Source organism: Lepidochelys olivacea (genome assembly GCF_965140295.1).
Source record: "Lepidochelys olivacea isolate rLepOli2 genome assembly, chromosome: 7".
NCBI lineage: Eukaryota > Metazoa > Chordata > Testudines > Cheloniidae > Lepidochelys > Lepidochelys olivacea.
The window spans coordinates 58,514,524-58,540,945 of NC_140417.1; the positions used below are offsets into that span (position 1 = coordinate 58,514,524).

Sequence of the window (26,422 nt, forward strand, 5' to 3'; positions counted from 1 at the left end):
GTGCCACAAGTACTCCTTTTCTTTTTGAAACAAATTATTAAATAATCAATTTGTAAGCACCTAGAAGTTAATAGGATTAGAAGAAATAGCCAGCATGGATTTGTCAAGAACAAATCATGCCAAATGAACCTAATTTCTTTCTTTGACAGGGTTACAGGCCTAGTGGATGGGGGGAAGCTATAGAGATGCTATATCTTGATTTTAGTAAGGCTTTTGACAGAGTCCCTCATGACAGTCTCATAAGCAAACTAGGGAAATGTGGTCTAGAAGAAATTACTATAAGGTGGGTGCAAAACTGACTAAAAGACCATAATCAAAAAATAATTATCAATGGTTTGCTGTCAAACTAGGAGTGCGTATATAGAGGGGTCCTACAGGGGTCTGTTTTGTGTCCGGTAGTTTTCAATCGTTTCATTAATGACTTGGATAACGGAGTGGAGAGTCTGCTCATAAAGTCCGCAGGTGACACCAAGCTGGGAGTGGCTGCATACACTTTGCAAGACAGGATTAGAATTTAAAACCACCTTCAGAAATTGGAGAATTGGTCTGAAATCAACAAGATGCAAATCAATAAAGACAAGCGCAAAGTCCTGAACTTAGGAAGGAAAAATCAAATGCACAGTTACAAAATGGGGAATAACCAGCTAGGTGGCAGTACTGCTGAAAAGGATCTGAGGGATATAGTGGATCACAAACTGAATATGAATCAACAGTGTGATTCAGCTGCAAAAAGGGCTGATATAATTCAGGGGTTTATTAACACGAGTGTTCTATGTAAGACAAGGGAGTTAACTGTCCCACTCTACTTGGCACTTGTGAGGCCTCAGCTGGAGCACTGTGTCCAGTTCTGGGTGCCTCATTTGAGGAAAGATGTGGACAAACTGGAGAGACTCCAGAGAGAAGCAACAAAGATAATAAAAGGTTCAGAAAACCTGATTTACTTGGAAAGGTTAAAAAACTGGGCATGTTTAGTCTTGAGAAAAGATGACTGAGGGGGGACTTGGTAACAGTCTTCAAATATGTTAACGGCTATTCCAAAGAGGATGGTGATCAATTGTTCTCCATGTCCACTAAAGTTAGGACAAGAAGTAATGGGCTTAATCTTCAGCAAGGCAGTTTTAGATTATATATTAGGAAAAACTTTCTAACTCTAAGGGCAGCTAAGCCCTGGAACAGGCTTTCAAGGGAGATTGTGGATCCCCATCACTGGAGGTTTCTAAGAACAGGTTGAACAAACACCTGTCAGGGATGGTCTAGGTTCTTGGTGTACTTCGTCCTGCCTCAGTCCAGAAACTGGACTTAATAATCTCTTGAAGTCCCCTCCAGCCCTTCATTTCTATGAGTCTATGATTCCCACATTCAGACCTGTATTGTGAACCCATAAATAAAAATATAATTAGCATTACTTACTATTCTGCTGCTCTGTGGGAACCACTGGATTGCCATTTCTGCCAAAAAAAGGAAATGTTCTGAATGCTAAGAATTCCAGACTTGGTAATGCAAGTATGACTACTATATGTTTAAAATGCATATAGTTTAGAAATATTTTTACAAGTGTACGTCTATTATTATGTTATTTTTAAAGTCATGTTTTTATAAAGAACTTACCTATAATGAATGTATAGATTCTTATTCCATATTTACCCAACAGCAATACTCCTTAATTATATGTTTGAGAAAGAAAGCACCTGTTATATATTGTCTGTCTCAATGTAGGACTCATCCACAGTACATTTGGTTGAATCCAACCTCAGTTCCCCATCTGTAACATGTCAATAATAACCTTCATTTCATTTACCATTTGTTTGGCTTGCCCATTTACATTGAAGGCTCTTAAGAACAGTGGGTGTCTCTACCTATGTGCATGTGCATCTCAGTTGGGGCCTTTAACTGCTACTATAATACAAATAGTGAATAATGATAAACTATTCAAGCTTCATGGGAATCCTATTGAGCATACTGCAACAGACTCACTAGTCAGCTCTTTAAGTAAGGTAACTCTTTTTGGTCTGTTTATATTATTTGATTTTCCACCTGAGATCCAGGGCTGGCCTCACCATGAGGCGAACTGAGGCGGCCACCTAAGGTGCCAGACTGTGGGGTGGGGGGGGCACCACTAGGACCCAGAGTGTAGAAAATTGTGTCTGCTGGTGGTGCATATGTATTCTCTCTGCTCTAGATGCGCAGAGAGGGTGGAGTGCTGTGCTGGAGGAAGGAGGGCACAAGAGACATAACAGGCAGGCAGGAGAAAAGGTGAGAGGGAATATCAGAAAGCGGCAGGAACTGCAGGGAGAGAGAGGAGGAGGAGCCTTTTATGTACCTCTCTAGCACCCCCAGGAGCCTGGACTGATTAACACCAGCTTCTCAGGGAGCTTCCTGTTTCCTGCTGCTTCCCTGAACCCACTTGAGGAGAACAGGCAGTCAACTGCAGTAGTAGGAGCCAGTTAGGACCTTAAGACGCTGATATCTTCCCTCACTCAGGCCCTGCTACCAGGCTGCTTATTTGTTCCCTTCAACTGAGTGTTGAGAGCCCCTATAGCTGGCACAGAACAGCAGTCATGAGTGAAAGAAAAAAACACCCCTCTGGGGCAGCAGTCAGAAAAAGGAAGAAAGCAAAGGAAGCTTTTCTATCTAAGCAGGAAGGAGCTCTCCTGAGATACATAGACACAAATGTTCATGGTGAGCCTTCTGGCCCTGGTGAGGAGATGCCTGATCTTCCAATTAGTTAGAGTGCAGGTGACCTGGCAGCTACTGCAGCATCCATATCTCCATGTCAAATGGATGTAACCATGCACATTCCTGAAGAAAAGTGTAGATCAGAGAAGAGTGTGGTGGAGGCGCAAGAAACAGCTGCTGCTGAGTTTAGTTCCTTACGTCTAGATGATCCAGGACCATGGACCCACTTGAGCAGTAGCCTGAGGGACTTCCTTGTACTGCATGGGCCACAGCAAGTGAAAAACGTCATGTTCCCCAAAGACAATGAAAATAGAAGTTTCCATCCAACACATTACTGGTGTGAAATCCCCAATGGTGACAAAGTGGAGAGGCCGTGGCTTATGTACTCAAAACCCCAGAATGCTGCATACTGTTTTTGTTGCAAACTCTTCCAGTCTAATGTTCCAGCCACCCTGGGTTCTACAGGAACAAAGGATTGGAAAAATCTGGCTAGAAATCTGGCATGCCATGAGAAGGCAGCAAATCACCAGAGAGCATTCCATAGGTGGAAAGAGCTTGAGATGAGACTAAGGTTAAAGGCCACCATAGATGATCAGCATCAAGAGAAGATTGCATCAGAGTCTCTTTACTGGCAAAATGTTCTGAAAAGGCTCGTTGCCACTGTGAGAATGCTTGCTACCCAAAACCTAGCACTGCATGGCACTTCAGATCAGCTGTATGTGCCAAACAATGGAAACTTCCTGAAAATTATGGAGCTGATGGCTGAGTTGGATGCTGTACTCCAGGAGCATCTAAGAAGAGTCACCACCCAAGAAATGTACACACCCCACTACCTTGGAAAAACAATTCAAAATGAGATCATACAGTTACTGGCAACAAAAGTCAAACAGAAGATTGTGGCAGATCTGAAGTCAGCAAGATATTACTCTGTTATTCTGGACTGCACTCCTGACATCGGCCATATGGAACAAATGACTTTAATGGTGTGTTTTGTAACAACAACAGAACCTAGTGAAAATGTCCCTGCAATGGTGACTGTCAAAGAGCATTTTCGAGAATTTATTGTCATTGATGATACTACAGGAGCTGGTATGACAAATGTGCTTCTTAAAAAACTGGAAGATACATGAATTGTGATAGCTGACACTGAAACCACTGAGTGTCACATGATGGGAAAGTCGAGTGATGGCGATAAAGCCTATCAAACACCAAATTGAGAAGATAGTTGATGCCATAGTTGCCATTATGGAGGATAATGCTATGACACGAACTGTTTGTGGGAGAACAGTGGTGGAGGAAAATGGAATCACCAGAAACATGCATAACTTCAAATTTCTGTGTGGCTTAGTGTTGTGGCATGACATACTGTTTGAAATAAATGTTGTACGCAAAAGACACCAAGGTGTTGACCTTGATATAGCTGGAGCAATGGAACAACTGGACAAATCAAAGTCATACCTACAGTCTTACCGGTCAGATGAGGGATTCCAAAACGTTCTGAAGAGTGCACAGAAGTTGGCAGAGGAACTTCACACTGAAGCTATTTTCCCACCCATTCAAGAATACAAGAGTCACCAAAGAAGAAGACATTTTGATTACAAGGCATGGGATGATCTCATAAGAGACCCCAAACAACAAAATTCAAAGTTGAATTCTTTAACCAGTGCTAGATTGTGCAATACAGTCAGTTGAAGAATGTTTCTTGGAGCTCAAGGAACACAGCAGTATATTTGGGATGTTGTATAATATTCCAAAACTCCTCACTATACCTGAAGAAGACCTACATCAGCAATGCAGGGCACTAGAGACAGTGTTGACACATGCTGACATGCACAATATTGATGCAAGTGATTTAGGTGATGAACTGAAAGCCCTTTCAAGATACATTTCAGCAGGATCAACTCCAAAGGCTATTCTGGAATATATGTGCACAAATAAGATGACCACCCTCTTTCCAAATGCTTTTGTTGCTCTGTGCATACTTCTAACACTGCCTGTAACAGTTGCCAGTGGAGAACGCAGCTTCTCCAAGCTGAAGTTAATAAAGACACATCTATGCTCCACAATGATGCAGGAGAGGCTGGTCGGCCTTGCAACCATCTCAATAGAGCATGAGCTGACCCAGACTGTGGACCTTCAGGAAGCAGTTCAAATCTTTGCAACCAAGAAGGCACAGAAAACACTTTGATTATTCAAACAGGTAAAAATGCCAGTGTTTCCTATGCAGACAAGAAAAGTTACATTTGCTGTTTAGGTGTTTGAAAGTTAAGTGTTTCTTAAAATTTTTGAACAAGGCATTTTAAGTTGTTAGCTCTCCTTTATTGGGGTAGGTAGCAGAGCAGTACCATGAGAGGAGTAGAACAGGAAGAAGGCAGAATTGAGACCTTTCAAAGTTTTGGCCCAAGCGAGGGGGCATGGGGGCATCACTTGAGCTCCCCGCCTCAGGTGCCAAAATGTTGTGGGCAGGCCCTGCTGAGATCTGTAGGAGCCGTTTTGGGGTATCATGCTATAGCCTATGCAGACACACTTCATTGAATCAGGGACCAAAATAAATTCAAAAAGACTCAAGACCTGATGAGAGACGCTAGAGGCGCATGTGCAGTTTGAAAACTTCAGTGCTAAATAAAAGGCAGAAATCTGGGAGGGCACATGACCCCACATGCTCCCCCCCCAGCACCCCATTTTTCTGCCCTTGCAGCTTTGCACCCGAGGGCAGCTTCCCTTCTCGCCATGCCCTTGTTACTTCCCTAGGCCAGCTGCAGCCTGGGAAACCACAGAGCTGTAAAGTCAGGTCTTGGCAAGTATACAAAGGAGTAAATGCTTTTTAATTACTGCCTGAACAACCCACGACTCTGAGGATAGTTAGACCCTGATCCCAATTGTTGAGTCTCTACAGAATTGGTTTCTATTTGAGATCTTGTACTATTTTCTTTGTTTTTAAGCATTTCACTTCACCTTTAAGAAAAGAAGGCAGTAATTATAGATGGTTGGGATCCCTGAGTTTGGTTTGCACCTGCTAAGAGCAGGAGCAGAGGAGAAATTCCTCTCGGTCCCATTGCTGCATCTGTAAGATGCTTCAGAGTCCAACAATGATGCTAAGAGCAACACCAAGGAAGAGGGTGCATCCTACACACCATCATTTTATTCTGTTGATTGAACAGATGGAAACAGGCCAGTGATACTCAAACCTCAGTGGTTCCGGAGCCAGATTAGCAATCAACATTATCCAAAAGAGCCACAGTCATGTGAATTTATTGGTTCTTTTACTATACTACTATAAATTCAACAGCTCTTCATGAGCAAGGAAACAAGTGATATAGAAAAAGCATCCTGATTAGTTAACAAGGAAATCACACCATGTTTTAATATCATGTGCTGCAAAGAGCCGCAAAAGACATATTAAAGAGCCACTTGCGGCTCCCGAGCCTCAGTCTGAGTATCACTGGAATAACCCATCCAGCTCCTAACCCACTTTCCCCCCCCCCCCCCCCCCCGCCAGGCATAATCTCTCCCATACCAATCTCTGTAGTAATCTTTTGCTGAGAGATAACTAAGTTACTGCCTCCTAATAGATGGGTAACCCAGGAGTGAAACATTAACTACAAATTACAGTTAATCAGCTACTGGATCAGAAAAAATTACCACTTCTCCTGATAAGAAACAGACCCAAACTGAAACAACAAACATTCCCAGTCATTTGGGGAGTTTGGGTCTGAGTCTGAACTTGATGACTGGGGCCAGATCTGTCAGACAGATCTTAACTGGAACACTGGGAAAACTTCGATCCAAATCCAGATGAAACTTTGCTGGTTGGATCCATAGCTACTATAAATATTTGCCAACAAATTGTTCTGCCATGCATTCAGTGTAATGACAGCACTGCTCCACAGGACAAGCTGACATTCTCATCTACACCTTTTAAGTTGCATTAGAAAACAATGGCTTGGCAATGGGTGCGGGCTGAAAATGAAGTGATGGCTATCTGCTCCACCTAGGAGAAGACTGGTTTGTCCATGTCTCCTTGTTACCTTCACCACTACCTTCCTCACATCACAGCCATCTATGTTAGGTGGTATGGGTGTTTCCTGTTTCATGCGCTGCCTGCTGGGTAATAATAAGCAAGGACTCCATGTTTCTAATACTAAACTGGCTCTTTATTATGAGAACTATTTACAGAGGTGCTGCAATGGCAGCAGGCATGCCAGCCATGTGCACACAGTTTGGCTTCCTGGTGCCTCCTGTAAGCAATCATGGGCCTCGAATCCAGGCCCACAGGAAGTGCTCAGACCACAGCTGCCATCCATCAGCTCACCTGAACAACTGGAGAAGGGGGCCAGTGAGGCTGTAGCTTGCATGAAGCTCCTGATTGGGGGAGTTGTCCAGCTTCACTGATTGGCTGGAAAGCTCTACTTAAACCAGAAAGAGGCAAAGGAAGTTGTCTGAGCAACTAGAGGGCTCCTTGGCTGGCTGCTACTACGGACCCTGCCTACTTGCCTTCCTGCCTGTTCCTGTCCTCCTTATCCCAGACCCCGACAGTTCCCAGTTCCTGCTTTCCTGCCTTGATCTAGGTCCCTGTTCCTATGCCCTACACTGACTCTGGCTTTGACCCCTGACTTGGCACCTGGATCTGGTTCCAGGCTCCTGATTCTAACCATTAGGCCTGACCGCCGATGCCCCAGTCCCTATACCTCCTCCAGATCTTTCCCTCCTGCAAGCTGTGCTCCTCCCTCTAAGTTTCATGCAGCTTGCTACATTTCCCAAAGTACATTTAAAGTACTAAGGAGAAGTTTGTACTAAGATAATTGGCCTGAAGGTTACAACCAAGGAATAATTGGATGGCCAGCCAGGTGGCTGGGAGGAATTTGAACTCAAGTCACCTGGGATGATCCACCTACAACCTGAGAGTTCACATTGGTACTTATTAATCAAATATGGGGCAACAGGCTGGGGTGAGTGAGGTGCTTCCACCAGTCATAATATTTCTTAACCCCTTGGAGGAAGGACTCTGAAAATGAGGGTCTCTCTGCACTAATCATAGTCTAGAATGAATTCTGCCACCTGGACTAGAAATGTTTTCCTCAGTAAATGATTCACCAGCAATTATTTTAATATTTAAAGTAATTTAGAATCAAACCCTCCCTTATATCCTCCTGCAACCCCACTGTCTTCAGAACTTGGCCCTCTAGTAATAACTAGCTCCGTGAAATTACTTGAAAAACAATGACATCTAAATTGGAGATTCCCCCTCCCTCAGGAGCCTGAGCTAAGGCCTACATTGTGCAGACCCTCCATGTTCTGAAAGACTGACCCGAGGCACATTTGAGCAGCCCAAGTCAGGTCCTACATTTTGTAACCAACTCCTTCCTCTCAATTCACCCTCTATGATTCCAGCCATGAATGTGGTCTGTAATGGCAAAGGACTGAGATGAAGCTTTGCAGATTGAGATTACAAGATTCTCTTTTTCAGATGCTGCCATGTGTTGGAAAAACTGTGTTAAAATTACATGCTGTTACTTTACATTGTAAGGGTCCTGCTTGCAGGTTAGGGGCTCTGAGGGAAGTTGTGTGATCTGGATTCTCTTTGGGAAGTCTGCAAAAAGCCAGCCTAGAGTAAGGTGGATTGAGTTGTGCCTGCCTGCCTCAGGGAGCAGCCTGCTTTGTTTCACTCTGGTTTTGGTTGTTGTGTGTTAGGGTGCTGGATTCTAAAATATAAAGTAGTGTTACATTTCTTACTTCCAGAAAGCAAAAAACCAAAACACTCTAACTTCTCTGTGTGTATGTCATGAACATAACAGATGCCAACACAGCAATATGACTTGCTACTAAGAGCAAGACTGACCTCTCCCACTCACACCAACACGGTAGTAAATCTGTATGTGTAAATGCCTGCATGCCAACTGCAGACACAATCATTTCACGGGCCATGCTCATGTGAAATCAGTGTGGCCCACCTTTTTACCCCTGTTCCAACAGATCACATGCTTTGGAGCCTTCATTGCAAAGGGATTTCTCAAGGAAGAGAAATCTCACAAGATTTAATGTGGAGATCTTGCAAAGAGCCTTATTTTATAGGATTTCTCACAGAAGATGTTCACACCTTGAAAGTTCCTAAAACTGACAGACTTTGGGAGAGTTTAGCTTTGGATCCAAAGTATGCAGCTTTGTATCTCTGATGGGTACACATGACAAATTTGCACATAAGAACACAACACAGTCATACTGCATCAGACCAATGATCCATCTAGCCCAACATCCTGTTCTCCAACAGTGGCTGGCACTGGATGCCCCAGAGGGAAAGAACAAAATAGGGCAACCCTCAAGTGATCCATCCCCTGTCATCCAGTCCCAGCTTCTGGCAGTTAGAGGCTTAGGGACACCCAAAGCATGGGGTTGTATCTCTGACCATCTTGGCTAATAGCCATTGATGGACCTATCCTCCATGAACTTCTCTACTTCCTTTTTGAACCCAGTTATAATTCTGGCCTTCACAACATCCCCAGGCAACAAGTTGTATTGTGTGAAGTACTTCCTTATTTGTTTTAAACCTGCAGCCTATTAATTTCATTGGGTAACCCATGGTACTTTGTGAAGGGGTAAATAACACTTCTCTATTCACTTTCTCCACACGATTCATGATTTGATAGACTTGCATTATGCCCCCCCTTAGGCATCTCTTTTCTAAACTGAACAGTCCCAGTCTTTTTAATCTCTCCTTGTATGGCAGCCGTTCCATCCCCTAATAATTTTTGTTGCCCTTCTCTATACCTTTTCCAATTCTAATATATCTTTTTTGAGATGGGGCGACCAGAATTGCACACAACATTCCAGGTGTCGGCATACCATGGATTTATATAGTGGCATTATGATATTTTCTGTCTTATTATCTATCCCTTTACTAATGGTTCCTATCATTCTGTTAGCTTTTTTGACTGCTGATGCACACTGAGCAGATGTTTTCAGAGAACTGTCCATAATGACTCCAAGATCGATTTTTTGAGTGGTAACAGCTAATTTAGACCCCATTATTTTGTATGTTTAGTTGGGATTATATTTTCCAATGTGCATTACTTTGCATTTATCAACATCAAATTTCATCTGCCATTTTGTTGCCCAGTCACCCAGTTTAGTGATTGGGTGACTCTGTAACTCTTCACAGACTGCTTTGAACAAAACTCTCTTGAGTAATTTTGTATCTGCAAACTTTGCCACCTCACTGTTTTCCCCTTTTTCCAGATCATTTATGAATATGTTGAAATAGGACTGGTCGCAGTACAGACCCCTGGGAGACACCACTATTTACATCTCTCCATTCTGAAAACTGACCACTTATTCCTATCCTTTGTTTCCTATCTTTTAACCAGTTACCGATCCATGAGGGGAACTTCCCTCTTATCCCATGACAGTTCACTTTGCTAAAGAGCCTTTGGTGAGGGAGCTTGTCAAAGGGTTTCTGAAAGTCCAAGTACACTAAATCCACTGGATCACCCTTGTCCACATGCTTGTTTACATCCTCAAAGAATTGTAGTAGATTGGTGATTTCCTTTTACAAAAGCCATGTTGACTCTTCCCAAAATACCAGCTATGTGTCTGATCATCGTGTTCTTTGCTATAGATTCAACCAATTTGCCTGGTACTGAAGTTAGCAGTACTGGCCTGTAATTGCCAGGATCAACTTTGGAGCCTTTTAAAAAAATCAGCATCATGTCAGCTATCCTCCAATCATCTAGTACAGAGACTGATTGAAGCAATAGTTTACACACCACAGTTAGTTCTGCAATTGAATATTTTAGTTCCTTCCGAACTCTTGGGTACAGTTCAGATCTAGATCTACAATCAAATGGTGCAGAATGAATTTATCTCTAGACTTCAACTTGCTGTCATACTTTTTCCTTCAAGCTGGTGTTTGAGCAGGCCTGAAAGCTAGATCTTAGCAACAGGAAGTTTTTCATTGACTACGTGCAGTTCTTTGTGGGTAAAATGCACGTCTTGGCAAAACCATTGGAGGGAATTTCACCCAGTGTGAACTGAATATTTGCGTGCCTATGATTTAAAATATAATTTAATTGTATACATCATCTTGCATACAGGAACCACCAAATGCTTTGTAGAAAGTCAGTCATAAAGGGGTGTTTTAAGGTGAGTTATACAGCCCTAATTCATTTCTCTAAAGTGCTTTAGATAACGCAGCATGAAAGAATAAAGATTAACTGAGTTCAGCACAATGAGTTAGACCAGCAGCACCCGCGTTCTGCTTTAACATATCTCTGCACTCCCGGGACTTCCGTTCCAGTAAAGGCTGGCTCAGCCCCACGCATAATTTAGAACAGTCTCAGGGTTACTCTAAATTCTACTGACTTGCAACATCCTCCTAGAGGGTCATTCCACCAGCTAGCAATTGCTCCATCATGCCCCGTATGCTATCAGGATTGGGAGTGGGTGGCACAAAGCCAGCTATGCCATCTTTTAGCAAACTGAGGATTTCCCCATTCCAGGGGATTCTGGGTCCCATGCCAGCCCTAAAGGGCTAAAGCAGGGGCCAGAATCTGATCCAATGTCCAAAAGCCATGTCTATCTGTGTTCCACCATGACTGCCCACTAAATCAACTAATTACCTCTGATGTCATAATCCCACCAGCCACCGAGGAGCTGCACTGTTCACAGAGCAGCAGAAAAGGGGAGAGAGGAGCAGCAACAGACTAGGAGGAAGAGAGAAGAGAGGGAGATGGGGCACTTCACCCTGCACTAACCTGCGGAAGTTAAAGCACCTCATTAAAGCATCACAGAGTCAGATTTACCTTGTTGCCCTGATGCAGACATTGTGGCTAGCAGCCTCACACACTCGCACTGCATCGTCCAGGCTGAGGCCCTCTGTCCATAGCCCGCAGATGTAGACAATCTGATCCTGTGGCTGCAGACTGCCTTCTATACTGGCAGGAGAGCCTGGCACGATCTCAAGCACATAGATACCCTGCAATTTGCTCCCGGCTCCTCCTGTTAACTTCAAGCCTGGAAGGATACAGATAACTCTATCATGTCACAGTGGTTTCTGAACGTTCCTTAGCGTGAGACTAGGACAGTGGAACAGTCTCCCACAGGAGACTCAGCTCCACTGACATTAGGCTGGACAAAGCACTGGATAATAACCTGCACCAGCTGGACTAGATGTTAGAGTATGGGCTGGGACAGTGAAGCACAGGGACATGTTACTGAGAGAAAGGTAAGAACAAAACAATGAAGAGCCTACCTGCACCCAACTACTGGAGTTGTTATTGGATAGTCAGTGAAATCAGACTAGCCCAGGTATTTATACAGCTCTCATTATATCAGCACCATTCTTGAATTGATTTAACCTCCACACTTTTGTGAAGCAGGACTATTATCCCCACTGCACAGACGAGGAAATTGAGGCACAGAGAGATGAAGTGACTCACCCACAGTCACACAGGAAATCTGTGGCAGAGCAGAGAATTAAACCAAAGACCCAGCCTAGCACCCTAACCGCCAGACCACCCTTCTTCTCAAACACACACTTGTGTTTTTTTGGTCTAATGTTGCTTCATGTATCTCAGCTGATGGTAGACGCCAACATCTAGGCATCTGGCCTAAGCCCCTGACATCCCAAAATCTGATATTACAGAGATGCCCCAGAAAATATATCTAAAGCCAGATCTTACTGCCACAATGGATGTTTTGCCCTGACTTCAGGAACAGCAGCGTTCAGCTCCCTGCGTGATCAACAAAGATCTACAGACCTGGGCCAGCTTGAAGAATGGCATTGGGAAACTGGCAAGCTAACCCACCACTGCACAAATCTAGGACTGTGCCAGTTCTCATGCAGCTTACCACTAGCATCGTCCTGGCCTAAGGAAGGGACAAATTTCAGTCTCCACACCACATACCCAGTTGTCCATTGTCGCCTTTTGTGAGGGTGATTTCAGGAATCTCATCTGGTCTAACAGAGGCATAGGGGTCCTCGTTAACCCGGCCAACTACCAGGCTCAGATCGGGAGGAGAGCTGTGCAGCAACGCCAGGGTTTCATCAAAGGAGAATGCTGTGACATCAACTCCGTTCACCTAAGAAACAGAGAGAAGCTACAACCATGTCCCAGGTCTTTTATTAACTGACCACACGTTTCTTCCTTTTACAAAGCTCGGTATATGGGCTTCAGGCAGTTTCCACTCTGGTCTGATTGACTTGTTATAGCATTCACTGTTATAAAATTCTCTTTTCAAATAGACTTTCCATGTATTTTGCCCTGGTGTGTTTCTTCATGATGTACAAAGAAGGCGTGAAAGACATTTTTAATGTCTTCCTCTCTTTTTATATATATTAGAAATATCAGCTCTTGTCTATCTTATTTTTGTTGGAGGCCTTTATGGAAGATGGGAGAACTAGCAGGATGACATCAAGAAACTAGGTATGGAAACCCCAGAAATTCAGAGGGGAGGGAGAATCTAATCAGACTGTCTAAAACTCTTTGGGGTTATTTTTTTTCTTTGTTTTTTGTTAACGTATTTAACTCAAACATCTGACATACACTTGCAGGGAAAGCTGCCTTTATTAAAGATTCAAACATTCCCAATACCCATCAGTTTGAGGACCGAAAAACCTCCTGCTCCACTTCTCTACTCATTGAAGGAGTTCTCTAGCAACAACAAGGAAGACGAGGCTTAACCCAACAAGCTGAGGAAAAACCTTTGAAAAACTAGGCTTTGTTTATACATCAAAGGAAGCAAACTATTCTGTTAATGCAGCTTGTTACATTTAATATAGTGAATGAATTAACATTTCTGGTGTCTTACTCCTGCTACAAAGCAAGAGGACACTGGTCTACTAATGTCTGTTCCTCCTTTTTAATTCAAAGGATTTCTGTACCATAATGAGTCTGTCCCCTCTCTTCAGCCTTCCATCAGACAGGGCAGGCTCAGACAGGATTTCCTCCACATACAGGCAGTTGTCCAGTTTGTTAGGAACCACTGTGAATCCATAACAATTGTTCTCCGACCTTGTCACAGTGACAAGCACCTCCGTTTCCTGTCAAATGCAGCACACAACGTGTTTTAACACCTTCCTTTCTATTGCCTTCTTCCTTCATGTTTTAGATACAAATTAGGGGACAGATCTTCAGCTGGGATAAATCAGCATCAGTTGTAGCTATGCCAATTCACAGCATGTGGGAACCTGGCTGCAGGTCTTTAATGCACCAAGGAATACACCGATTCAGTGTTTGGGACCTGGCCAGATCAGACCCTGTATTTTTGGGCTGTAATAAAAATAAGGGTCACAGTCTAGGATGGGGCTATTACAATAGTTATCACTTACCCTGATATATTCCTCTTCCTTCTCCTCTCCCTCTAGTTCCTCCATGTCCTCCCACTCATTGTCACTATTGCCCAGTTCTCTAGCAGGCAAGGGGGCCGAGAAAGGGCCACGTGGCTGCGGGGTGGCGATAGTGGTGGAGGCCATGTCCGAGCTCCCGCCACATGAGAGCGAGGTCAGAGACGTGGAGCTCAGTGTGAGATATTCCTCATCGATAGGAGTGGGGGAGAGACTGTCAGGGACGCAATAGGTGCTGGCGAGGTTATCATCACTCCTCTCAAAGGCAGGGCTGGGAAAGAAAGAAAAACCCGTTTGATTGCAGGGCAGGAGGGACTTGCCTCCCAGAAACTTCACCAGAAGGACACTGAAACCTCTGCTGTAGGTAAATCATCTCCCTTTTGTCTTATCTAAACACTTATGATACTAAACTGCTCTCCATGGCCTCTGGGAAGTATACGGCTACGCAATACAAGTAATCAGTCATGAGAACAAGTACTGCATTTTGTACACTTACCCAAATCATTTCAGGGTTCAAAATCTGTCTGTAAAACACAGACACATTTTTCACAAAGCATTTACCCCCAAATTTTCCTCATTTTGTGACTAGTTCTAGGGGTTTTTTTATTAAATTGGGAAGAAAGAGTCAATAATAAAACTTAGCTCTTATCTAGCACTTTTCCTCCCTCGATATGCAAGTGCTTCACCAAGGAGAGCAGTTTCATTATCCCTATTTTAAATATGGGAAAACTGAGGCACAGGGAAGTGACATGACTTGCCCAAGGTCACCCAGCAGGCCACTGGCAGAACTGGGAACAGCACCTAGCTCCCCTGAGTTGCAGTCCAGTACTCTGTCCCTGAGGCCACATTTTCAGTTACCCTGCTAGCGTTATAAATTCATTCATCTGCCATTAAGAGAAAAAGAATGAGCAAGTAACTTGTCCAACACATAGTAAGAATTTGTATTGCAATGTCTTGTCAGTTTTCATCTCCACCTTCTCCTTATTTGAAAGGCAATGCCTAACACATACAATTCCGAGCATGGCAACCATGGTTCATGGGACCAACAAGTACATTATGATGAGGCAGTCATCTCTCTATAGTTAAGGTGGTAAATAACTTTCCACTACAAGCCCGCTTTTGACCCCATTGTGCTTTTTTGATGTAAAAAAATACGCAAACAACATTTAAAACAATCTCAAAATGGTCTTTGATATGTGTCATTTACAAAGAACCCTGTTTCACAGAGGATAGACATTTTATTAATAATAATATCTTTTTACATTCTCCCCATCTCTTTGATTACAGATTGCACTGTTGCCTGGCATTCAAAAGCAAGTGAATAAATGCAATTAAAAGGAGTGTAAGTTACTCTATCCTTTCCTATTTTAAGCCCGAGGGCCTAAGAGCTAAGTTTTGTTCCAGCTGCCATCTGTGGTTGGCCAGAAAACTGAAAAACACAGAGAACCCTTCTTAGCTCATGTGATCAGTCCCACTGAGCCATCAGATGGTACCGACAGCTGTTATGTGGAATGCCCCTGTGGAATGAAGACCCATTCCTGTTGGCTCCGGTGGGTTTCCTGGTAAGAGTAAGAGTGGCTGATGTGAACGAGGAAGAGTTTGGAGGAGCGGGGTGTGTATGCAGCTCAATGAAGAGAGCGATAGTGCTTTATTAGCTCGTTGCTATAGAGAGTTGAAAGGGAGAGGAGCCGGCCATCTCAGATAACACCGCCACGCGGGGGGAATGAAACGTGTCACTGCAGGTGCTTCGATAGGGTGACAGATATTTATGATGTGCTGGAAGAGCACCTCGATAATTTAATGAAATATTTAAGAAGGGCAGCACACAGGCCTGGGGAGAAGGAGGAGGTCACAAGTTTAACAGAGATCTCAACCATTAAGCATATGGCAGAGGCTGTGTTACATGATAGTGAAGCACTAGGTCTGGAACGTACTTGGCAGACCTACAAATGCTCTTGGCAATCAGCCAAGTAATGGCTCATACCACTGCAAGCAAGGGCTGCTTCTAGCCCATCTCTCCGGGCAGGGAAAACACTGAGATCCTGACCCTGGTCTCTCTTACAACAGCATAAATCAGGAATTCTACCTAAATCTATGGACTGGATTCTGCATAGCCTGTGTATAATGAGCACTACAGCTGCAGTTTCCTTGGTAATTCTGGGCATGTCTACACTGGAGCTGGAAAGTATAATTCCCAGCTCAAGGATACATACCCACTTTAGCTCCCAGTGAGCTAGCATGCTAAAAATAGAGGGTAGCAGCGTGAGGGGCCAGCTGCCCATAATATGTATCTAGGGTTTCAGATGGAAGTGTACTTGGGGCAACTCATGCCACTGTGGCTCCACTTCTGTTTCTAGCATGGCAGCTTGATCAGAGCTAGCACAGGTACGTCTCCTCAAGTTGGAATTTACACCCAGTTTGAAGTGTAGATGTAATACCCACAAACCCTGCTCATTGGCGGGCAGAATCGAACCTGGGGTATCTGAAGCTTAATGCATGAGCCTCTACTACATAAGCTAAAAGCCACGTGGCTTTTTTAAACAAAAGACTATCTGAAGTTGAAATGAAATGAAAATCGCCTTTTTGAATGGACATTTTGACATAAAGTGTCAATTGTGTTTAGGTTTATTTAAACCCAGAAGCTGAAACAAACTGACTTTTTAAGTTGATACCAAACTCAAATTTCTATTAGACATTTTTCACAGGAAAAAATAAAAAATCATCATTTGAATTGCCATTTTCCTACAAAATCTTCCATTTTTGATCAAACTATTTTCCGCCAGGAAAACTTCCAACACAATAAATGCCGATTGGCTTGAGTTTTCACACTAAAAATGCTCGAGTGCATAAATGCACAAGAGCTTTTTGAGGAATGGGTGAGCTAAAGATAGTGTGGTGTTGTAGCCACCCTCTGAATTGACCCTGGGCAAGGGTACTGGAATCCCTGAATTTCTGGTGTGGTCGCTGCTGTTAAGGGATTCTGGACAGCCACACCAGGATCTCAACTGGCTGTATGTGAGAATAGGCACAAGCACCTCCTAAAGCAGAGGTGGGCAAACTACAGCCCGCGGGCCATATCCGGCCCGCGGGAACCTCCTGCCCAGCTCCTGAGCTCCTGGCCTGGGAGGCTAGCCCCCAGCCTCTCTCTCACTTTTTCCCCTCCCCCATAGCCTCAACCCACTGCGCTGCTGGCGCAATGCTCGGGGTGGCAGGGCTCTTGCTGTGCGGTGGTGTGGCTGGCTCCGGCCCGGCGGCACGGCTGCCTGTCCTGGTGCTCTGGGTGGTGTGGCTGTAGCACCGCCAGCCACCGGTGCTCCAGGCAGCGCGGTATGGGGGCAGGGAGCGGGCAGGAGGGTTGGATAGAGGGCAGGGGAGTTCGGGGTGGCGGTCAGGGGTGGGGGTGTGGATAGGGGTCAGGGCAGTCAGAGGGTGGGGAACAGGGGGGTTAAATGGGAGCAGGGGTTCCGGGGGGCAGTCAGGAAGGAGAGGGGGGTTGGATGGGGCAGTGAGAGGCAGTCAAGGACGGGGGGTCCAGAGGCGGTCAGGGGACAGGGAGCGGGGGGGTGGATGGGGTAGGAGTCCCTGGGGGGCCGTTAGGGGACAGGGAACAGGGGGTTGGATGGGGCAGGAGTCCCGGAGGGGCCGACAGTGGGCTAGAAGCAGGGGGCGGTGGATAGGGGGCGGGGGCCAGGCCACGCCTGGCTGTTTGGGGTGGCACAGTCTCCCCTAACCGGCCCTCCATACAATTTCAGAAACCTGATGTGGACCTCAGGCCAAAAGTTTGCCCACCTCTGTCCTAAAGCAAATATCTCATAAATCTGCAGAAGATGACCCTCTGGAAGAGCTCTAACTCCTACGCTACAGTCCCAGAGCTCCCCTGCCATCCGCAGCAGAGCACTCATTTCACGGTGTCTCCTCTCCCATTTCTTTTGAGATGGGGAAGAGGGCTGGAGAATTTCACATTGCAGAATGGTACCTGAATGAACTTGGTATTCTTTCCTCTGTTCTTTTAACAGCCTTTCCTTTCTTTAAAAATTATGAACACTTTATGCTTTTAATATTGGTAAGCTTCGGCTGGGAAAAGACCATGGGCCTGATTCTCATTTACTCTGCAGCCCTTTTATACCACTCTGGTAGTACACAGGGACCTTAAACTAGATCTCAATTACTTTAATTCTCAGTTAGGTCAATAGGGGTCCTTCCATTGAGTTTAATGGAAGCTGCATGAGGTCCTGGCTAGACAATGCAGTTTATTTCCATAATGCATTATTCATTCAACTCTCTCACAATACAGCTTATTGCACAGTTCCAGGAAGGAGGCCGGAGAAGGTGGAGACAGCAGGCTGGGACAGGCATGAACAGCTGGTAAGGGGAAATGTTGGTTAATTAACACAGCAGTTAAAAGCACAGAACCTTGTGTTTAACCCCCAGCACTTCACTTGGATGCAAAATTCTAAGGGCCAGTGGAAGCAGCACAGGGGGGAGCTCCGCCCTTCTTACCTTTCAGCCCTTCTGCTCTCACATGGCGAGTAGCAGTTCCGCATCACCTCTTCCTCCAGAGAGAGGAACGTCTCAGAGGCAATGGCTTCCTGATGCCATTTCCAGAGGTGCTTGTAGGAGTGCTCACTGTGGGCTCCAGGCCTGTCACATGGCTTCTCTTGGGAAGGTTCCATGCCCTGCTCCTCAGGAGGGTCACCGCAAGAGGCCACTGCTTCAGAATCCATATGGTCTTCCAGTTCTGGAGAAGTACTATCCCTCTCGCTAGCAACATGAGCACCACGGCTGAGCTCTGGGGTAGCTGGTGTCACGGTCCCAAACTCCTTAACCGGAGAAGGCACTGGGGTCTATCAAAACGACAGAGAGAGGGATTAAACTAGCTTCGCCTCCCTTGCCCATCACTCCTTGACAATCTTCCTCTATTACAGGCCAAGAGGAACACAGCAGAGCCAATATCAACCGGCACTCCATGCAGGACACCACAGTGCTGGTGGCATGGTGGAAGCATAGCTCTGAGACACTATAAAACACTGAATCTCCAGGGAAGGAGAGATATGGAAAATATTTTCCCCAGTGAAAGTATTGTTAGTGGGAGGTACCCGATTCCCCACTCTGGAGACTAGCCTGCAAGTTCTTGTCATCAAATAGATGCAGTATGAGCAGCAGCAGGATACATTTTCAGGCCCCACTCTCCTCCCCCTTTCACTGCCCTCTGGTGTGTGGACAATCTCCAGTTAGCAGTAAACGGCTTCCCGCCAATTTGACGCCTGTGCAAGAAAAAAGAGCAGACAGGCCCCTGAAGGACAGTGGTGTCGGGGTCTGTTTATCCCATGGGGACTATTCTAACAGGGATCTCCATCCACCCAGGCCCTGCGGCAGTGAAGACTGGCATGATGGTGGACCACAAGGTGGTCAGCCTGGCCTGAATCAAGTCTAACCCAAAAGCCTGTGCACCAATGGAGTGCTTGTGTGTAGACATGAGATGTGGTACAGCGCAGGAGGAGTTTGGCTGGTGCACCAAATTTCTCTAGTGTAGACAAGACCACAGGAGGGAAATTAGGTTCAGGTTCCTCAGCCCATTCACACTTTGGCCTTTCTGCTGTCCCTGTTAATCAGTACCAGTCATGACAGTGGTTTCTGAGAGGTGGACATCTGCACACAGAAAATTGGACCGAGATCACTGGTGGCATTTCGTGAAGTTCACTAACTAGCAGCCTAGAGGTCAAAGGTTCAATATCTCATGTCCAGTCTCAATAACGGTCCAGTCTACTCAAAGCTCCGGATTAGCACCCAGAAAACTGCTGCTTAGAACATTTGCAATGTTTGGGCTCGGCTAGAATGCCACAGTTCTGCCCCAGAGCCCTCCAGAACTCTGCCATCACCCTTTGGCATCCCGCTGGCTCAGTGCTGCAGTGCCACAAGAAGATTAGACTAGAAACACCAGCGGAGCAGATCTGCTCCCCTCTTATTACTATGGCTACTGAGAAAGTCGCTGCTCAGTTGTGGGAGCAGGGTTTGTTGTTGGGAGAGCGTACCAGGGCAGGCTGAGTCAGCACCCTGCCACTCCAATCCCCACTTGTTTATATTAACTGAGCTTTGAAGGTGAGCAGTTGAAAAAGCAGGCCAGTTATCTGAGTGGAGAGACAGCTGAGGGGCTCACTGGATGGAAGTATCCCCAGCACCTAGCACTATATAAGCACACAGGAAGGAAGTGCTGCACAGAGAGTGGAGGGCCTGGAGGAAGGCAGAAGTAGGTAGGATGGGCTTCTGCTACATCCCTTCCCCAGAAGCAAGCAGGGAAACTGGCTATTGATTGTAAATATAATATATTCTAAAGCACAGCAGTGGTTAAGAAAACCTGGTGGTTTTGGTCAGTGGCTGAGGCTGGAAAGTTCTCTCAGGGGACCACCCCAGGACAGAAAGGAAGGGAAAAGAACAGAGCTGCCTGATGGAGGGGGGAATAATCCATGTCCTTCTTGTTTGAGACTCACTAGCAAGTGCTGCAGTGAGCGTTTCCAGGCCTACGGATGCAAGTGCAGTACTAAGAAGGCTTGTCTTACCAGTGCACTCTGGTCTATTTCTGGAAGAAGACCTTTCGGAGGTCTGCAGAGAAGAAGCGTGACTTGTCGAGGAGCTCCTCTCAGCAAGTGCAGGACATCCTATGCAGAGGGGAAATATTGTTAGCCTGGTAAGGTAATACACAGCCCCCAAGCTGCAGCCCAATCCTTCTCTGCTCACGATTAAAGGAGCAAGGTTAATTGTGCCGCTAGTCAGCAGCACTTCAATGCCCACAATCTGCTCTAGGACATGCATCTGGAGGCAGAATTAGCCCTTTTACACTAGCTCAAGATTTGGCCTTCCAATGGCCACCTGGATTCAATGGCTCTTTGCTTTCAGTTGCAGTGATGGGTGTAAGTTACATCCAAGGGGTATATACCATGTAACCTATAACTCAGTTGAAAATACAAACCCCTTGGGCACAAACACCGCCCCCACCCACAAGGTTTCTCCTGATTTGGTACCTTCTGTAGGAACTGCAGGCCTTGTTGGAGCCCTCGGCATAACTAACAGTGTAAACCAAAGGCTATGAACCAGAGTAGGCCTGGCCTTGGCAAAATAACAACACACCAGGTATTGGCTAACCGAGTAAGCACATTCCTGACCACAGAGGATGGTGCAAGGACACCAAGAGTTCTCAAGTAACTATGGAAACAAGTTCCCAAGGGATGGTACAGGAACACACTGGCCCCTCGTAAGATAAGGATGGGATGACAGGGTCATGGTTGAGGATGTTTTGTTCAAACTAGCAGGTACAAGCAGAAGGGTGGTAACTAACCACATTGGGAATGTAATGCATAACTTGTTTGTATCAGCGTATAAAAGGAGAAGTCATAGGAGGGGCACCTTTGCACTCACCAGGGGACAGCGTCCTGGTGCTCTGACGAGCGGGTGCCATTGTATCTGTAACCCCGGAGCCAGTGGGCGAGCACTGTGCTTCATCGGCAATAAACCTGGCCGGGTGCCTTGGCCACCGAACCGAGCCTGTGGCGTTTCTTTATGAACAACATCGAGGTTCTGCTGAATTGGCCAGCTGCACTCTCTGCTCGTACAGCTGACATCAGAGTTCCAACAACAGCAGCACTGAGAAGCTGCAGCAATTCTTCACCGTGCTAACAACAGGAACAACGACCTAAAAGGCCAAACCCTGATTTCTGTGCTCAGACTGAATAAAGGGGCTGTGCACAGGGACATTACACAGGGAGCTAGAGGGGAGGGAACACTTTTCCTCAAGCCGGGGGCAAGGCATGACATCCATCTGCAGCCCTCCACAGTCGGCTACCACAGCTGCTGCATGTGGGTTTTGGACCTATGTATTCTCAGGCCCGTGGGCCATGAGACCATTTTTTTCCTCTGCAGACCTGCTGTGGAGGCCTCTGCAGAGTGGTGCTGATTGGTACATGGAGATAGGGGGAAATCCCACTGCCTGGGCTCTCTGTACTCTGCCTCTCCACGCACAGAGGAACTGTGCTGAATCTGCTGGGTTTGCCTCTGCCTGTGCCCTTCCCATGCCTGGGACGATCTGTCCCTAGCAGCGTATGGAGAGGATATCTAGCCAGATATGGGGAGGCCACTGACCAGAGGGGATGTGAATTCAGCACGCGGACAGAACACCGGAACCAGCGCAGAACATCTTAGCCCCAGCCTTGCCCACTGCACAGCGGGCACTGCCAGAAACCCTTCTCCACAAACATAGCGTGAAGACCCAGGAGCACTTTTCCTGCCCATTGAAGGCTTGCTCTAATGCTACAATACAGGTTACATCATCATACAAGAAGGATTGGCAAACCCCCCAGACGCTAGGATGATCTTTGAAGCTCAGCTGAGCAGGCTTCCCCTGGGGGATTTCTAGTACGGCCTGCTTCTAACCAAACTGAGGATGTTGCGGGAACAGCCTCTCCCTCAAGCCATTCCCACTTCCTGCCCTGGCTAAAAACTGGAAATGCAGAAAGGAGAAAAACGCTACTTTCCCCCTTCAAACTTATTCTCTAGTTATGTAGGGGAATATTTGCACTGGCAAGAGGGGCCTGTCTGAGCACTGTGAGGGCCTCGGACAGACCGCCAGGAATGCAGCCTCACATACTCATGATGTCAGCAGCAGCAGGCAGGATGTGCACTTTGGGGGCAGCAATAAGGGGAACTACAGAGCATACTGCCAGAAAGTCCCCCTTCCATACACAAGGCAGAATGCCTCAAGATCCCTCAGGCTGTCAGCACTTTGCTGCCCCTCCCAGAATGCTTCACTCTCAGAGGGATGAGGACTGGAAGAGCCATGGAAGAGGCTTTAAAGTGTGATTCTACCATGGAATATGGCAGCTGGGGTTCCATATTCCATGTTTCTCACTGATTTCCGGGTCAGAGCATCCCCGTTTGCTAGTCAAACTATGTTTTTTCCTACAGCCAGCTGTGCAAACTCAGCCTGGGATCTGAGAGTCAAGGTGGGCTCTCTCCGTCTTGGCCATCAGTAGTGGCAGGGAAGATTGGGTATGCCAGATTACATTCACTACCTTCAGTTTATGCCCTCAGTGACGCCAGTGTTAGCCCACTTGGGCTACACAGTTATTTCTGAGGACATAATCTGAAGAAATTGGGGCTTCCTCAAGTGTCACTGGAAGACTAATTTGGCCTGCAAACCCTTTCTTATGGCAATGATGCAAAAGTGGAGGGGACCCAGTTGGACTCTCAAATCCCAGGTAGCGTTTGCACAGCTGGCTGTTCAAACCATACTTTTAAATGTCACCTTACCCAATCTGAACTTGAAACCAATGCAACATGGTGAATACGGAACTCTATGGTGTCATTTATACAAGGTCATTTTTTAACATAGCATACGAGTAAAACAATAATATACAGTTATATAGCCCGCTCCATCAGAGAAGCTCGAAGTATGTAAATATTATTATCTTCATTTTACAAATGGGGAAACCACTGCATGGAAAATTTAAGTGACTTGCTAATGGTCACATAAAGCATCAATGGCAGAACTGCGTTTCGAATGCAAATCTTCTAACTCCCTGTCCCTTGCTCTAACTATTTAACCACACCGCTATGCTTTCAATAAGAGAGTTACATAACATTACTCATCAACCCTGTTCAGCAATAGGCATCCTCATTAACCATGGTTTTATTCATGTAGGTCTATCAGGTGATTTCACAAGGAAAGAAAATATTATATTTTGAAAAATAAACAATAAAGATAGAACTGAGATCCAAATCTAAACCTATTGGGGTAAATCTGGAGTAATGCCCATTCAAGACAAAGGAGTTACTCCAACTTTATACCATTACAACCTGAGACCAGAATCTGCCACTTGGTATTTAGCATGACATTATAAAACACACGTGAACCCAAGGGGAAAGCGTGTCAACTCATATCTAAAAGCAACACAGACTGCAGTAAGTAACTGGTGTGTGTTTGCCAACAGATTTTGTATGTTAATAGTGGAGAGCAAGGAAATTAAATAGTGAAGGAAATTCTGCATAACGATTTTATCCAAACTCAGTATTGTATTGAACCCTTTGGGCAAGCATAAAATAGTGGGGTGAAACTTCATTTACACTTAATTAATATGTTACACAGAGGGAGGCCCATTCAGAGCCCTGCTTGGTACCTGATACGAGAGTCCTTGAATAGGTTTCTCATTAACAGCTAAAATGACGTCTCCGACTTCAATCTCTCCATTCTCTTCAGCTGGCTGCCCTGGAAACAGTTTTTTGATCCTCACAATCTCTCCTCCGAGGTGTTCACAAGCCTCTCTTTCCATCTGCAGAAAACTGAAGCCGAGGCCTCCGGAGTTCTTCGTCAGCTTGACTTCAAACATGTTATCTGTTCAAACAAGGGACAGGAACCTGAGAGTGCTCCACGGCACACACATCCCATAAAAAGAAAAGGAGTGCTTGTGGCACCTTAGAGGCTAACCAATTTATTTGAACATAAGCTTTCGTGAGCTATAGCTCACTTCATCGGATGCATACTGTGGAAAGTGTAGAAGATCTTATTATATACACAGAAAGCATGAAAAAATACCTCCTCCCACCCCACTCTCCTGCTGGTAATAGCTTATCTAAAGTGACCACTCTCCTTACAATGTGCATGATAATCAAGGTGGGCCATTTCCAACACAAATCCAGGTTTTCTCACCCCCTGCCCTCCCCCACACACAAACTCACTCTTCTGCTGGTAATAGCTTTTTTTTTTAATAGTTTGTGCGGGGGGCAGGGGGTGAGAAAACCTGGATTTGTGTTGGAAATGGCCCACCTTGATTATCATACACATTGTAAGGAGAGTGGTCACTTTAGATAAGCTATTACCAGCAGGAGAATGAGTTTGTGTGTTTGGGGGGGGGGGGGGTGAGAAAACCTGGATTTGTGCAGGAAATGGCCCAACTTGATTATCATACACATTGTAAGGAGAGTGATCACTTTAGATAAGCTATTACCAGCAGGAGAGTGGGGTGGGAGGAGGTATTTTTTCATGCTTTCTGTGTATATAATAAGATCTTTTACACTTTCCACAGTATGCATCCGATGAAGTGAGCTGTAGCTCACGAAAGCTTATGCTCAAATAAATTGGTTAGTCTCTAAGGTGCCACAAGTACTCCTTTTCTTTTTGCGAATACAGACTAACACAGCTGTTACTCTGAAACATCCCATAAAGTGCCGTTCAGCTCTGAAAAGTGCCTATATAAATACGACGCCCTCTGCCTCAGCAGATCCGCACCTGGTTTGCAGCAGAGGCAGCCTGCTGTCGGTAATGACCAAAATAATATTTTTATTCCTTTCAACTCTGTGAGCCCTGCAGTGTTGACTCAGTTCAGAGGGTCAGAGCTGCATTCTGTTCCACCATGTGCATCCCCAGGTATAGTAAAGCCAAACCTGTGTATGCCACTGATTGAGAGGAACATTCATAGAATCATAGAATATCAGGGTTGGAAGGGACCCCAGAAGGTCATCTAGTCCAACCCCCTGCTCGAAGCAGGACCAATTCCCAGTTAAATCATCCCAGCCAGGGCTTTGTCAAGCCTGACCTTAAAAACCTCTCAGGAAGGAGATTCTACCACCTCCCTAGGTAACGCATTCCAGTGTTTCACCACCCTCCTAGTGAAAAAGTTTTTCCTAATAGCCAATCTAAACCTCCCCCACTGCAACTTGAGACCATTACTCCTCGTTCTGTCATCTGCTACCATTGAGAACAGTCTAGAGCCATCCTCTTTGGAACCCCCTTTCAGGTAGTTGAAAGCAGCTATCAAATCCCCCCTCATTCTTCTCTTCTGCAGACTAAACAATCCCAGCTCCCTCAGCCTCTCCTCATAAGTCATGTGTTCTAGACCCCTAATAATTTGTGTTGCCCTTCGCTGGACTCTCTCCAATTTATCCACATCCTTCTTGAAGTGTGGGGCCCAAAACTGGACACAGTACTCCAGATGAGGCCTCACCAATGTCGAATAGAGGGGAACGATCACGTCCCTCGATCTGCTCGCTATGCCCCTACTTATACATCCCAAAATGCCATTGGCCTTCTTGGCAACAAGGGCACACTGCTGACTCATATCCAGCTTCTCGTCCACTGTCACCCCTAGGTCCTTTTCCGCAGAACTGCTGCCTAGCCATTCGGCCCCTAGTCTGTAGCGGTGCATTGGGGCAGATGAGGACAGAATCTGCACCTGGTCTGGGCTCCCTGTAAATACTTCGCAGACCCCAGTAGTGATTTATAGTATATTTACTGAGACTAAATCAGATGTCACTTGCACCAGTATCAGTCAGGAGTAAGGGGCGGCGGGGGCACTAGAGTACATCTAGGGCCGTGGAGAGCAGAATCAGACCTGTTGTTTTCTTCCAGGCTAGACAGAGGGA

At 45.7% G+C, this 26,422-nt stretch overlaps 1 protein-coding gene across 1 annotated transcript in view; it reads right to left on the reverse strand.

Moving 5' to 3' along the window:
- Positions 1-26,422, reverse strand: part of FRMPD2 (FERM and PDZ domain containing 2) — a gene marked incomplete at its 5' end in the record, with an annotated part of 94,217 nt that overhangs the window by 29,104 nt on the left and 38,691 nt on the right. Inside the window, 8 exons of the mRNA XM_084633008.1 lie at positions 1,411-1,448; positions 11,472-11,682; positions 12,576-12,750; positions 13,553-13,711; positions 14,000-14,285; positions 18,515-18,858; positions 20,572-20,670; positions 24,181-24,395. Of these exons, the coding sequence (XP_084489134.1) occupies positions 1,411-1,448; positions 11,472-11,682; positions 12,576-12,750; positions 13,553-13,711; positions 14,000-14,285; positions 18,515-18,858; positions 20,572-20,670; positions 24,181-24,395 (1,527 nt within the window). The remainder of the gene's footprint in view (positions 1-1,410; positions 1,449-11,471; positions 11,683-12,575; positions 12,751-13,552; positions 13,712-13,999; positions 14,286-18,514; positions 18,859-20,571; positions 20,671-24,180; positions 24,396-26,422) is intronic.